The 15,386-nt window shown below is 37.3% G+C and overlaps 2 protein-coding genes and 1 long non-coding RNA gene across 13 annotated transcripts; 1 reads left to right on the top strand and 2 right to left on the bottom strand.

Moving 5' to 3' along the window:
* Positions 1-2,398: 2,398 nt before the first annotated feature.
* On the top strand, positions 2,399-4,214 carry LOC125572248. Its single transcript, XR_007313697.1, has 2 exons — positions 2,399-2,771; positions 3,911-4,214. It is a non-coding gene; the product is annotated as an uncharacterized LOC125572248 (long non-coding RNA).
* Positions 4,215-4,517: 303 nt separating this feature from the next.
* LOC5506785 (L-rhamnose-binding lectin ELEL-1) lies at positions 4,518-11,077 on the bottom strand. 9 transcript variants are annotated; one of them, XM_048732488.1, is made up of 5 exons: positions 10,813-11,077; positions 6,469-6,534; positions 5,971-6,009; positions 5,469-5,552; positions 4,518-4,892 (listed from the first exon to the last, which is right to left on the bottom strand). In XM_048732488.1, exons 1-5 carry the CDS (start codon positions 10,970-10,972, stop codon positions 4,591-4,593), a joined length of 651 nt encoding a protein of 216 aa, XP_048588445.1. In that variant the 5' UTR covers positions 10,973-11,077; the 3' UTR covers positions 4,518-4,590. The 9 variants fall into 9 exon arrangements, with proteins under 9 accessions (XP_048588445.1, XP_048588443.1, XP_048588447.1 ...); XM_048732486.1 differs by lacking the exon at positions 10,813-11,077 and adding an exon at positions 6,810-7,055; XM_048732487.1 differs by lacking the exons at positions 4,518-4,892; positions 5,469-5,552; positions 5,971-6,009; positions 6,469-6,534 and adding exons at positions 8,519-8,893; positions 9,472-9,555; positions 9,974-10,012; positions 10,472-10,537 and having other exon boundaries at positions 10,813-11,072.
* A 1,439-nt stretch (positions 11,078-12,516) lies between these two features.
* LOC5500813 (L-rhamnose-binding lectin ELEL-1) lies at positions 12,517-15,079 on the bottom strand. Of its 3 annotated transcripts, XM_032369197.2 has the most exons (5): positions 14,816-15,079; positions 14,475-14,540; positions 13,980-14,018; positions 13,478-13,561; positions 12,517-12,891 (listed from the first exon to the last, which is right to left on the bottom strand). In XM_032369197.2, the coding sequence occupies exons 1-5, from the start codon at positions 14,973-14,975 to the stop codon at positions 12,590-12,592; spliced, it is 651 nt and encodes a 216-aa protein (XP_032225088.2). In that variant the 5' UTR covers positions 14,976-15,079; the 3' UTR covers positions 12,517-12,589. The 3 variants fall into 3 exon arrangements, with proteins under 3 accessions (XP_032225088.2, XP_001622196.3, XP_048588451.1); XM_001622146.3 differs by lacking the exon at positions 13,980-14,018; XM_048732494.1 differs by lacking the exons at positions 13,478-13,561; positions 13,980-14,018 and having other exon boundaries at positions 14,816-15,077.
* Between the last annotated feature and the right edge of the window lie 307 nt (positions 15,080-15,386).

Genomic DNA, 15,386 nt, shown 5'->3' with positions numbered 1-15,386 from the left:
TCTGGTTTCAGATGACAACTGATCAGCGGTCTACCAGATGAGAATGCGTGAATTTCCAAAGGAAACCCGATATAAAGAATAGTTCAACTAGTCGGCTTGCAGTTTTTATATTTTAGATTGTTTCTTATTTTATGTTCTTCATTCTAAAAAAAACATATTAATGATGCCAAAATTATTTCAAAAATTAATATGGGATATGTATATGCGTATGCGCTACTTGACATTATCGTGTCACTCACAGCAGGCAAGAGACCATGATGTATCATGGTCTCTTGCAGCAGGACATCACCCGAAAGTATGAGATATCTCTTCCCAGCTGGCTCGCCTACGTTGTGAAAGCGTAATTCTAGATAGAAAACACCAATCGAAGAATAAAACACAAATACCACAAGCAAACATGCTTCGTTGACATAAGGGCATGAGCTGGAAGAATTGTCACACTCCCTCAAAGCGGCATCCTGTTACAGTAACACCTCCGTCAGCCACAAAAGGCTTTAGGGCAACACAAAGAGATCCCATTAATCTGCTTCTTATAAAATCAGGCAAGCTAGAATTGTAAATCAGATGATGCTTGATATTTTTCTTGATCATGACTACCTGTGATTACACTGTTTGCGTGGGTGCTCCTTGTGGCCCTAGTGTCGATTGCTCGAGCAATTCAAAATGCGTTCTTCTGAAAGACTGTAACAAGGATATTCATGGACAAAAGAAGCTGCTTAACATATCAGACAAGTCTCTTCAAACTGAGTTTGAACTTCTTCTTGCTAGAGCTGGTAAGTGAATCATGATTTAACGACCGGAGTATTTGTTAAGCCCGCGCGTAGGTGACTCTTGAAACGCAAATGTAATCACAGGTAGCCCAGGCAATGGTTGCTTGTTCGTAGCTCGGAATTCGGCTGTTCTGAGAGGGGAACGAGTAAAGCGACGACGAGTAAAATGAGTTCTCTAATAAAAATCTGACTACCCCCGAAAGAACAAAGAGAGATTTTTTATGCCTTTGCAGTATCTTTACGGGACTTTTATCGTCGGATTTGGCTACGTACCAGGGTTATTTAGCTTATGCTTTATAGTTTTGTCTACAAATAGCACTTCCATTGGGAACCGAAAGACCTTCGGCCGTTGTGGGGGGATGCGTTCGCACCCCCAGCTTCCCCTCCTCCCCCCCTGGGTACGGGACTGCATTTTGCTTGTTCTCTGAACATATTTTGGGGAGTCCCTATTTCAACTCAACTCCCGTTTGGTAGAATTGACTTCTTTATCACGCACCTCAGCTTTCCTTATATTCTGATATTAATTTATGTGTGTGTCGATGTTGTGTGTGTGTGGGGGGGGGGGGGGGGGGGGGGTATGCGACGGAGATTTCTTTTTTATTTCGGATTTTGCGCAAAAGTACAGACTTGCTCACAGGCTAAAACATCCCTCGCATTAAAACAATGTCAATTAGCATTATATCTTTCGTTTAGCGAAAGTATTATTTTACCTCTCAAACACGGGGAGTAGATCGTCGCCTGTAGCGGAATCATAGACATGTTCATTCAATCTGTCGCAAGCTCCAACTGAATTTGTAACCCTTTTCCAGGCAATCTTGTTGGCATTGCACAGTTGTTGGTCTTGTTATATCAAGCAAAGTAGCCAATAACAAGTTACTGTTTTCACGGCAATCTACGATTGTGCTTGTGCATAGCGGCTTTTGTTTTCTTCTTAATACAATGCAGGGAAGTAGCCAATAGAGGGTTACTGTTCTAACGGCAATCAACAGTTTCCATTGAGTTAACTGACAGCTCAGTGTTTGGACAGAGTGATATTTGTTTTCTCTTGCTACAAAGTAGCGAAGCAGCCCATTTAAAGTCACTATTCTCACGGTAGTTGCCGATTTCCCAGCTACCGATTTTTAAACTACTTCAGTCACCTAGAGCAAGTCGGAAATTTTGCGCAAAGTCCTTAATGAAAAAGAAACTCTGTCCCACCGGCGCCCCGCAACAACGGCACACTTGCCCTAAGGACTCCCACGCAAAATGTAAGCAAGCTTTTTTTCTTTGTCGACATTTTTATTATTTTATCTAATAAATAAATAAAACCGGTCCGCCGAGGTCTGTGAAGGTCCGGTCTGCATTTTACAGAGACCCGCTCCCATTATTGATACAATTTCAGCAGTAATCAAGCAGTGCTCATGAGCACACAACTAATATGCAGATAAACGTAAATACGTATACAATTTTTACTCTTACGCCTAAGTTCTTTACCAAATCATCAGATGTTTTTAAAAACAGACAAACAAGACATGATATCGACTTCTTATCAAATATGGTTTTCTAATAAAGAAAGACTAAGACTCTAAACTGTCTGTTCTTATGGGGATTAGGATACCTGTGGAAAGTCACGCATTCTCATCTGGCAGACCGCTGATCAGTTGTTGTCACTTGAAACCAGACTCGTGTTCAAGTACTTGACTTTGCATTGAAATTAATCTTACAAATCGGCCTTATCCCTAGAAACCTCTTGGCAGAAGGTAAAAACTGATGTGCTTGAATATCATTTACTTCAATGAAGCGTAAAGAAACTTTAAAACCCAAACAAATCCTTCAAAGTTTGCCATTCCGGCAGGCGTTCTGAACTGAAGTATGTACAAAATAGCAAATATTTTTCATTGTAATGTCTTTATTGACTTCCAGTAGCTTCCAAGGATGAACCAAGACTATTATACAGCATCTAAAATAAGAATACAGCAAGGATAGAGTTTATTTTCTGTGATTTGTCTTCCGTACAAACAGGTATGTGTATCTAATAAAGACGGCTGTCAAGAAAATCGTGTGTTATTTGAGCTCGACATGGGGTTGCGCTCGGCCTCATTATAATTCGGGAATTTGATTCCCCCAATTTTTTATTTGCTGAATCGAAAGAAATAACACCAATCTTTGCTCAAAGTGCAAAATTTCTGCGAAAATCCACGTACCATTGGATTTATAAGCCCCTAATTTAGACTAATATTTTAGTCGACGTTTTTTGTTGACATGTTTAGACAGCAATAAAATATATTTTTTCTTGCCGGAAAATGTAAAGAAACCACTCGTTTTATACCTTATCCACTCCTTTCTAAGGATTTGTAGCGCTTTTTTAAATTCCGCCTATATTTAGATAGAATTTTACGGTTTTGTTTGAAAGGTGAAAAATGCCCCCAAATCGACGATTTTATAGGCAAAATCGTAAATTCGGTTTTTCTCGAAAAATATTTATTGTTTGTAACTCAAACTTTTTTACCATGATAAGAGAACCAGGGGCTAACTTTAAACCAATTTTGGGCGATTTTGAAATTTCGTATTTGGAACTCCTCAGTTGAATCTAAGGGACTGGTGCACTTAATTGGGTGCTCATACAGCATAACAGAGAATGCATTGTTACTTTGTTTTAAGTTCTACTTAGACCAGTCGGGCGTGCACGCGAAAAATATATTCACAGTGCAGAACGTAAATAGGACTTTAAGTTATGTCACGTATCGGTGTTGTTTGTAAAGTTTCTTAGGTTGGTCAAGTGTTATCTTATTTCTCCTGCTAAGTATTATTTTTATCCAGGTTATGGCGTTTTTTATTTAGCACATTTAGCTTAAATTTAGGCTAGCTGCTTTCTTTACCATCGACAAACTGAGATAGATACTCTTTCTATATCTATACTATAGAGAAACATATGCAGCTGAGACCTTAATTGAATGCTCATACAGCATAACAGATGAATGCATTGTTTGTTTTGTTTTTGTTTTTTTGCTATAGGGTCTACTTAGAACAGTAGGGCGTGCACATGAAAATATGCACACAGTGCAGAACGTAAATAGGACTTTAAATTATGCCTTAATTTGACCTTTATTGAATGCTCATACAGCATAACAGATGAATGCATTGTTTTTTTTTTGCTATAGGGTCTACCTAGAACAGTAGGGCGTGCACATGGAAATATGCTCACAGTGCAGAACGTAAAAAGGACTTTAAATTATGCCATGTATAGGAATTGTCAAGTTTCTGAAGTTGCTCAGATCTTTTTTTATTTCTCCCGCCAAGTAGTTCTTATACCCAGATTGTCGTTCCTTTTTTTATTCAGCACAGCTAGTTTAAATTCAGCTAGTTTCTTTCATGACTATTATCAGATTGAGAAAACTTCAAAATAACGATTAAAGTGTTAAACCTCATTAATGATATTTTATTAAAAATATCTTGCTTAAATTAGCCGATGGAAATGGGTTCCTTTATGCGTGAGTCGGCATTGTGCAGGAGCGTAAAATGGACTCGGGATTGGCCTTCTTTAATGTAGCTTTACAAAGATATGCATATGCAAGTTTGCTTTCCATTTATAATTTTTCAGTATTTTTATGAATTTGGGTTTCTATGGCGAAAAACCTTCCCCCCTAACCCAGGCCCCCACTCTTACTTGAACATACCACAGGAAGCCCGAAATCGAAAAACGCCTTTTTTCCCAAATCACTCGAGACGCCTCCGGAGGAGGCCAGGGGAGAATAATATCCAACTCAATTGATATGTTCACTCTTTTATTGACCAATCATTTTTCATCCTCGATAAGGACCAATCATTACAGCGTGCTTACTCAGACGCAGTGATAAAGGACCTCGATGTACTTGTAGGTACCATAACATGGGTCGCCGTAGACGGAGTTACGCGCATTGAGTGCGCATTTGTTTTCTCCATGGCACGCTTTGCGAATAAGTATCTTGGATTTCCTGGAGTAGCAACAAGTGGTTTTTATCGAATTGTGTCGGCACACTTCTTTAGCCGTGCGGCCGTAGTTCGCGTACGCCACGACGATGACCTTTTCCTTTGGACACCGTAGAGTACCTTGGCGATTTTCACAAAGGCGAAACACACTTGGACGCCCCAAGCACGTGTTAGCTGCAATACACAAGTAACATACACAGTCGCAACTACCTTATCGCCACTATATAAAAAAACAGGTTTTTAACTGAAAAATTCTTGAAATATGATTTCGGGGTATTTTTTATTGTTATGAAATATATATATATATTATATATATATAAAATAAAATGTAATAAATATATATTGACTATTGTAGAGATTACAAGTGATAGAAATAATTTTAAAAATCGAAAGAAAATAACCAAAAAACACCCAAATGAACCAATAAAAGCACCGAAATATATATTTTTCATTATTACGAAACTTCACAACATTGCTTTCGTAGTAGAGGGTCATTTCACCTCAATTCCAACTCTTTTGCAATCAGGGCGTACCTTCTCTATTTTCCTCTTATTTAGAGGAAAATTACTTTTCCAATAGAATTGTTCCGCAATTATTTTTAGGTTAAAATGTTTCCTTTTAACTAGTGTAATAAAATAAAACATTTTTTAATCAAAATTGATTAAAAATGATGAGCATCAAATTTGAAAAGGTAAGTGCGTTAAATTTGATAATTTTGTTTGGGTTGTTTGTGTTCTAAAGTGTTCTGACCTTTGTTACAAGCATTCACTTGATTTCTGAGTTTCCCAAACTCTCGGTTGACGTAGCTTAGAAGCGACATCATCCTTACGACTCCTGTATAACACATCAAGTCAAATGGATTAATTATCACGTTACACTGAGCTCGTTACTTGTCATTCAATTAAACAGCTTTGAAAACTTACTGTCAATAACTTCTTCCTATTTTGTTAAGCAGTTATCTTATTTTACGATGAGTTTCTCCTTCGTATCTATTTAATTCATTTTTTTCAATTGCATTTAGAATTTACCCGTTAAAAAATGGCGAAGAAAAATACGAAGGCCAAGGAGAATCACATAACAAAGCAGTCTTTTTCTTTCTTATTGGTTACCGCGTGACCGTGTCGGCCTGCATTATTACACACACGAACTAATGGAAAAAAATCAAATAAGTAACGTTTCTCATTTAAAGTTTTTTGCGATAAATTTGACCAGGGAGTTGTGATTTGACGGTGTGGCTCAAAATCTACCCTACCTTTATCGAGTGTCTTGAGGCATTTGTTGCTCAACCCAACTTTTAAAAAAGGACAGACAGTTAGCATCATCACATTGCCACATCAACATTTCATTGCATCCCGTAGCAGCAACCGATTTTAAACCTTTGGTACAAATACTTAAACTACAAATTATGTGACAGATGGTAGCGCTGTTTCACTAGGTGTGATAACCAAGGATTGACTGAGTCCACCAGAGACTCTTATAGTCTCTTCTAATAAAACTTTTTCTTGCAGAATTCAGTATGGGATTGGTCTGATTAAAATATAAGGGTAGCCGTCTAAAATTTCACTCCCGCCATATGCTACTTGTGTTTTCTCCCCCAAGCTTTTCAGAAATATCATGTTCGCCTCTGAGATTATAGACATAAAAGTAAGAGATAAGAAGTAAATCCTTGCTTTGCAACTTAGTTATTCATCATCTATTTTTTTTCTTCCCTACCCTAACCCTATCCCTCATTTCAATGAACTCTACATACGATTTCTCCTACGATCACCTCCATCCTCTTCGTTTTCATCATCATCTTCCACTTCCGTTGGGATATCTGGAACAAATCACCAATAAAATAAACACAGTGGAAATATTGTGAAAAATTTGTTTAATTCCTTTCCGATACTTTAAGAACATTTTCAGGCCTTAATGTGCTCCAGAAGTAAAAAGAGCCCGGCCTTAACTTTAGATTGGAATTAGACGTTCTGGCAGAAGAAAACAAGAATATGTGGCCACCAGCCTTTACTGTCTTTTCGATCTCATAACTCCAGTATTATTTTCTTCAAAGTTTCCTCTATGTCTACGTACTCTGGTTTTAAGATGTCATACCTTCCGTCATTTCTTTAGAGGTTTCATCAACTTCTGGGGCGTCTTGCAAGAGCTCTTCATTTTGAGTTGAAGCAGGTTTAGCTTCCTCATTATCATGGGCATCAGGAACACAACTTGCCAATGCTATGCAGCATAGCACAGTCAGGACAAGTAACTTCATGTTGCTTGAGTAGTCTACCGGCTGTCAAGAGCTGTTCTGGAGAATCTTTACTTGGGATGTATTTCGTCAGATTGACAAATAAGTCTTGAGCTGGATCCCTTTATGCTATCAGGCACAAATACTCCCTAAGGGGGTTTCTTAGCGCATAAAAGGAATGCATAATGAGGAATGCATTGTTTCTTTGTTTAAAGGTCTACTTAGACCAGTAGGGGATACTTACGAAAGATATGTTCATAGTGCAGAACGTAAATAGGTCATTATCGGAATGGTCGAGATTCTGAAGTTGTTCTTATTTCTCCCGCCAAGCACTGCTAGTGTAATTTAGCTAGTTATTTTTTTATTGATATCGGCAGATTCAGATAGATGCTTTCTGTACTATCGAGAGGAATCTGCAGCAGAGAACTTAATTGGGTGCTCATACAGCATAACAGATGAATGCATTGTTACTTTGTTTTAAGTTCTACTTAGACCAGTCGGGCGTGCACGCGAAAAATATATTCACAGTGCAGAACGTAAATAGGACTTTAAGTTATGTCACGTATCGGTGTTGTTTGTAAAGTTTCTAAAGTTGGTCAAGTGTTATCTTATTTCTCCTGCTAAGTATTATTTTTATCCAGGTTATGGCGTTTTTAATTTAGCACAGTTAGCTTAAATTTAGGCTAGCTGCTTTCTTCACCATCGGCTAACTGAGATAGATGCTCTTTCTATATCTATAATATAGAGAAACATATGCAGCTGATACCTTAATTGAATGCTCATACAGCATAACAGATGAATGCATTGTTTTTTTTGCTATAGGGTCTACTTAGAACAGTAGGGCGTGCACATAAAAATATGCTCACAGTGCAGAACGTAAATAGGACTTTAAATTATGCCTTAATTTGACATTAATTGAATGCTCATACAGCATAACAGATGAATGCATTGTTTATTTTGCTATAGGGTCTACTTAGAACAGTAGGGCGTGCACATGAAAATATGCTCACAGAGCAGAACTTAAATAGGACTTTAAATTATGCCATGTATAGGAATTGTCAAGTTTCTGAAGTTGCTCAGATCTTTTTTTATTTCTCCCGCCAAGTAGTTCTTATACCCAGATTGTCGTTCCTTTTTTTATTTAGAACAGCTAGTTTAAATTCAGCTAGTTTTTTTCATTACTATTAGCAGATTGAGAAAACTTCAAAATAACGATTTAAGTGTAACACCTCATTAATGATATTTTATTAAAAATATCTTGCTTAAATTAGCCGATGGAAATGGGTTCCTTTATCCGTGAGTCGGCATTGTGCAGGAGCGTAAAATGGACTCGGGATTGGCCTTCTTTAATGTAGCTTTACAAAGATATGCATATGCAAGTTTGCTTTCCATTTATAATTTTTCAGTATTTTTATGAATTTGGGTTTCTATGGCGAAAAACCTTCCCCCCTAACCCAGGCCCCCACTCTTACTTGAACATGCCACAGGAAGCCCGAAATCAAAAAAAGCCTTTTTCCCAAAATCACTCGAGACGCCTCCGGAGGAAGCTAGGGGAGAATAATATCCAACTCAATTGAAATGTTCAATCTTTTATTGACCAATCATTTTTCATCCTCGATAAGGACCAATCATTACAGCGTGCTTCCTCAGACGCAGTGATAAAGGACCTCGATGTACTTGTAGGTACCATAACATGGGTCGCCGTAGACGGAGTTACGCGCATTGAGTGCGCATTTGTTTTCTCCATGGCACGCTTTGCGAATAAGGATCTTGGATTTCCTGGAGTAGCAACGAGTGTTTTTTATCGAATTGTGCCGGCACACTCCTTTAGCCGTGCGACCGTAGTTCGCGTACGCCACCACGATGACCTTTACCTTTGGACACCGTAGAGTACCTTGGCGATTTTCACAAAGGCGAAACACACTTGGACGCCCCAAGCATGTGTTAGCTGCAATACACAAGTAACATACACAGTCGCAACTACCTTATCGCCACTATATAAAAAAACAGGTTTTTAACTGAAAAATTCTTGAAATATGATTTCGGGGTATTTTTTATTGTTATGAAATATATATTATATATATATAAAATAAAATGTAATATATATATATATTGACTATTGTAGAGATTAGAAGTGATAATAATTTTAATAATTTTAAAAATCGAAAAAATATAACCAAAAAACACCCAAATGAACCAATAAAAGCACAGAAATATATATTTTTCATTATTACGAAACTTCACAACATTGCTTTCGTAGTAGAGGGTCATTTCACCTCAATTCCACCTCTTTTGCAATCAGGGCGTACCTTCTCTATTTTCCTCTTATTTAGAGGAAAATTACTTTTCCAATAGAATTGTTCCGCAACTATTTTTAGGTTAAAATTTTTCCTTTTAACTAGTGTAATAAAATAAAACATTTTTTAATCAAAATTGATTAAAAATGATGAGCATCAAATTTGAAAAGGTAAGTGCGTTAAATTTGATAATTTTGTTTGGGTTGTTTGTGTTCTAAAGTGTTCTGACCTTTGTTACAAGCATTCACTTGATTTCTGAGTTTCCCAAACTCTCGGTTGACGTAGCTTAGAAGCGACATCATCCTTACGACTCCTGTATAACACATCAAGTCAAATGGATTAATTATCACGTTACACTGACCTCGCTACTTGTCATTCAATTAAACAGCTTTGAAAACTTACTGTCAATAACTTCTTCCTATTTTGTTAAGCAGTTATCTTATTTTACGATGAGTTTCTCCTTCGTATCTATTTAATTCATTTTTTTCAATTGCATTTAGAATTTACCCGTTAAAAAATGGCGAGGAAAAATACGAAGGCCAAGGAGAATCACATAACAAAGCAGTCTTTTTCTTTCTTATTGGTTACCGCGTGACCGTGTCGGCCTGCATTATTACACACACGAACTAATGGAAAAAAATCAAATAAGTAACGTTTCTCATTTAAAGTTTTTTGCGATAAATTTGACCAGGGAGTTGTGATTTGACGGTGTGGCTCAAAATCTACCCTACCTTTATCTAGTGTCTTGAGGCATTTGTTGCTCAACCCAACTTTTAAAAAAGGACAGACAGTTAGCATCATCACATTGCCACATCAACATTTCATTGCATCCCGTAGCAGCAACCGATTTTAAACCTTTGGTACAAATAATTAAACTACAAATTATGTGACAGCTGGTAGCTCTGTTTCACTAGGTGTGATAACCAAGGATTGACTGAGTCCACCAGAGATTTTTATAGTCTCTTCAAATAAAACTTTTTCTTGCAGAATTCAGTATGAGATTGGTCTGATTAAAATATAAGGGTAGCCGTCTAAAATTTCACTCCCGCCATATGCACTTGTGTTTTCTCCCCCAAGCTTTTCAGAAATATCATGTTCGCCTCTGAGATTATAGACATAAAATTAAGAGGTAAGAAGTAAATCCTTGCTTTGCAACTTAGTTATTCATCATCTATTTTTTTTTCTTCTCTACCCTAACCCTATCCCTCATTTCAATGAACTCTACATACGATTTCTCCTACGATCATCTCCATCCTCTTCGTTTTCATCATCATCTTCCACTACCGTTGGGATATCTGAAACAAGTCATCAATAAAATAAACACAGTGGAAATATTGTGGAAAATTTGTGTAATTCCTTTCCGATACTTTAAGAACATTTTCAGGCCTCAATGTGCTCCAGAAGTAAAAAGAGCCCGGCCTTAACTTTAGATTGGAATTAGACGTTCTGGCAGAAGAAAACAAGAATATGTGGCCCCCAGCCTTTACTGTCTTTTCGATCTCATAACTCCAGTATTATTTTCTTCAAAGTTTCCTCTATGTCTACGTACTCTGGTTTTAAGATGTCATACCTTCCGTCATTTCTCCAGAGGTTTCATCAACTTCTGGGGCGTCTTGCAAGAGCTCTTCATTTTGAGTTGAAGCAGGTTTAGCTTCCTCATTATCATGGGCATCAGGAACACAACTTGCCAATGCTATGCAGCATAGCACAGTCAGGACAAGTAACTTCATGTTGCTTGAGTAGTCTACCGGCTGTCAAGAGTTGTTCTGGAAGTTCTTTACTTGGGATGTGTTTCGTCCGATTGACAAATAAGTCTTGAGCTGGATCCCTTTATGCTATCAGGCACAAATACTCCCTAAGGGGGTTTCTTAGCGCATAAAAGGAATGCATAATGAGGAATGCATTGTTTCTTTGTTTAAAGGTCTACTTAGACCAGTAGGGGATACTTACGAAAGATATGTTCATAGTGCAGAACGAAAATAGGTCATTATCGGAATGGTCGAGATTCTGAAGTTGTTCTTATTTCTCCCGCCAAGCACTGCTAGTGTAATTTAGCTAGTTATTTTTTTCATTGATATCGGCAGATTCAGATAGATGCTTTCTGTACTATCGAGAGGAATCTGCAGCAGAGAACTTAATTGGGTGCTCATACAGCATAACAGATGAATGCATTGTTACTTTGTTTTAAGTTCTACTTAGACCAGTCGGGCGTGCACGCGAAAAATATATTCAGAGTGCAGAACGTAAATAGGACTTTAAGTTATGTCACGTATCGGTGTTGTTTGTAAAGTTGGTCAAGTGTTATCTTATTTCTCCTGCTAAGTATTATTTTTATCCAGGTTATGGCGTTTTTTATTTAGCACAGTTAGCTTAAATTTAGGCTAGCTGCTTTCTTCACCATCGGCAAACTGAGATAGATGCTCTTTCTATATCTATACTATAGAGAAACATATGCAGCTGATACCTTAATTGAATGCTCATACAGCATAACAGATGAATGCATTGTTTTTTTTTGCTATAGGGTCTACTTAGAACAGTAGGGCGTGCACATGAAAATATGCTCACAGTGCAGAACGTAAATAGGACTTTAAATTATGCCTTAATTTGACCTTAATTGAATGCTCATACAGCATAACAGATGAATGCATTGTTTATTTTGCTATAGGGTCTACTTAGAACAGTAGGGCGTGCACATGAAAATATGCTCACAGAGCAGAACTTAAATAGGACTTTAAATTATGCCATGTATAGGAATTGTCAAGTTTCTGAAGTTGCTCAGATCTTTTTTTTATTTCTCCCGCCAAGTAGTTCTTATACCCAGATTGTCGTTCCTTTTTTTTATTTAGCACAGCTAGTGTAAATTCAGCTATTTTTTTTCATTACTATTAGCAGATTGAGAAAACTTCAAAATAACGATTTAAGTGTAACACCTCATTAATGATATTTTATTAAAAATATCTTGCTTAAATTAGCCGATGGAAATGGGTTCCTTTATGCGTGAGTCGGCATTGTGCAGGAGCGTAAAATGGACTCGGGATTGGCCTTCTTTAATGTAGCTTTACAAAGATATGCATATGCAAGTTTGCTTTCCATTTATAATTTTTCAGTATTTTTATGAATTTGGGTTTCTATGGCGAAAAACCTTCCCCCCTAACCCAGGCCCCCACTCTTACTTGAACATGCCACAGGAAGCCCGAAATCAAAAAAAGCCTTTTTTCCCAAATCACTCGGGACGCCTTCGGAGGAGGCTAGGGGAGAATAATATCCAACTCAATTGAAATATTTACTCTTTTATTGACCAATCATTTTTCATCCTCGATAAGGACCAATCATTACAGCGTGCTTCCTCAGACGCAGTGATAAAAGACCTCGATGTACTTGTAGGTACCATAACATGGGTCGCCGTAGACGGAGTTACGCGCATTGAGTGCGCATTTGTTTTTTCCATGGCACGCTTTGCGAATAAGGATCTTGGATTTCCTGGAGTAGCAACAAGTGGTTTTTATCGAATTGTGTCGGCACACTCCTTTAGCCGTGCGACCGTAGTTCGCGTACGCCACCACGATGACCTTTCCCTTTGGACACCGTAGAGTACCTTGGCGATTTTCACAAAGGCGAAACACACTTGGACGCCCCAAGCACGTGTTAGCTGCAATACACAAGTAACATACACAGTCGCAACTACATTATCGCCACTATATAAAAAAACAGGTTTTTAACTGAAAAATTCTTGAAATATGATTTCGGGGTATTTTTTATTGTTATGAAATATATATTATATATATATATATAAAATAAAATGTAATATATATATATATATATTGACTATTGTAGAGATTAGAAGTGATAATAATTTTAATAATTTTAAAAATCGAAAGAATATAACCAAAAAACACCCAAATGAACCAATAAAAGCACAGAAATATATATTTTTCATTATTACGAAACTTCACAACATTGCTTTCGTAGTAGAGGGTCATTTCACCTCAATTCCACCTCTTTTGCAATCAGGGCGTACCTTCTCTATTTTCCTCTTATTTAGAGGAAAATTACTTTTCCAATAGAATTGTTCCGCAACTATTTTTAGGTTAAAATGTTTCCTTTTAACTTGTGTAATAAAATAAAACATATTTTAATCAAAATTGATTAAAAATGATGAGCATCAAATTTGAAAAGGTAAGTGCGTTAAATTTGATAATTTTGTTTGGGTTGTTTGTGTTCTAAAGTGTTCTGACCTTTGTTACAAGCGTTCATTTGATTTCTGAGTTTCCCAAACTCTCGGTTGACGTAGCTTAGAAGCGACATCATCCTTACGACTCCTGTATAACACATCAAGTCAAATGGATTAATTATCACGTTACACTGACCTCGTTACTTGTCATTCAATTAAACAGCTTTGAAAACTTACTGTCAATAATTTCTTCCTATTTTGTTGAGCAGTTATCTTATTTTACGATGAGTTTCTCCTTCGTATCTATTTAATTCATTTTTTTAAATTGCATTTAGAATTTACCCGTTAAAAAATGGCGAAGAAAAATACGAAGGCCAAGGAGAATCACATAACAACGCAGTCTTTTTCTTTCTTATTGGTTACCGCGTGACCGTGTCGGCCTGCATTATTACACACACGAACTAATGGAAAAAAATCAAGTAAGTAACGTTTCTCATTTAAAGTTCTTCGCGATAAATTTGACCAGGGAGTTGTGATTTGACGGTGTGGCTTAAAATCTACCCTACCTTTATCGAGTGTCTTGAGGCATTTGTTGCTCAACCCAACTTTTAAAAAAGGACAGACAGTTAGCATCATCACATTGCCACATCAACATTTCATTGCATCCCGTAGCAGCAACCGATTTTAAACCTTTGGTACAAATACTTAAACTACAAATTATGTGACAGCTGGTAGCGCTGTTTCACTAGGTGTGATAACCAAGGATTGACTGAGTCCACCAGAGACTCTTATAGTCTCTTCTAATAAAACTTTTTCTTGCAGAATTCAGTATGGGATTGGTCTGATTAAAATATAAGGGTAGCCGTCTAAAATTTCACTCCCGCCATATGCTACTTGTGTTTTCTCCCCCAAGCTTTTCAGAAATATCATGTTCGCCTCTGAGATTATAGACAAAATTAAGAGGTAAGAAGTAAATCCTTGCTTTGCAACTTAGTTATTCATCATCTATTTTTTTCTTTCCTACCCTAACCCTATCCCTCATTTCAATGAACTCTACATACGATTTCTCCTACGATCATCTCCATCCTCTTCGTTTTCATCATCATCTTCCACTACCAATGAGATATCTGTAACAAATCACCAATAAAATAAACACAGTGGAAATATTGTGGAAAATTTGTGTAATTCCTTTCCGATACTTTAAGAACATTTTCAGGCCTTAATGTGCTCCAGAAGTAAAAAGAGCCCGGCCTTAACTTTAGATTGGAATTAGACGTTCTGGCAGAAGAAAACAAGAATATGTGGCCCCCAGCCTTTACTCTCTTTTCGATCTCATAACTCCAGTATTATCTTCTTCAAAGTTTCCTCTATGTCTACGTACTCTGGTTTTAAGATGTCATACCTTCCTTCATTTCTCCAGAGGTTTCATCAACTTCTGGGGCGTCTTGCAAGAGCTCTTCATTTTGAGTTGAAGCAGGTTTAGCTTCCTCATTATCATGGGCATCAGGAACACAACTTGCCAATGCAATGCAGCATAGCACAGTCAGGACAAGTAACTTCATGTTGCTTGAGTAGTCTACCGGCTGTCAAGAGTTGTTCTGGAAGTTCTTTACTTGGGATGTGTTTCGTCCGATTGACAAATAAGTCTTGAGCTGGATCCCTTTATGCTATCAGGCACAAATATTCCCTAAGGGGGTTTCTTAGCGCATAAAAGGAATGCATAATGAGGAATGCATTGTTTCTTTGTTTAAAGGTCTACTTAGACCAGTAGGGGATACTTACGAAAGATATGTTCATAGTGCACAACGTAAATAGGTCATTATCGGAATGGTCGAGATTCTGAAGTTGTTCTTATTTCTCCCGCCAAGCACTGCTAGTGTAATTTAGCTAGTTATTTTTTTCATTGATATCGGCAGATTCAGATAGATGCTTTCTGTACTATCGAGAGGAATCTGCAGCAGAGAACTTAATTG

The sequence above is a fragment of the Nematostella vectensis genome, chromosome 9 (assembly GCF_932526225.1).
Source record: "Nematostella vectensis chromosome 9, jaNemVect1.1, whole genome shotgun sequence".
In the NCBI taxonomy this organism is placed as follows: domain Eukaryota; kingdom Metazoa; phylum Cnidaria; class Anthozoa; order Actiniaria; family Edwardsiidae; genus Nematostella; species Nematostella vectensis.
This window is presented reverse-complemented; position numbering and strand designations above follow the sequence as displayed.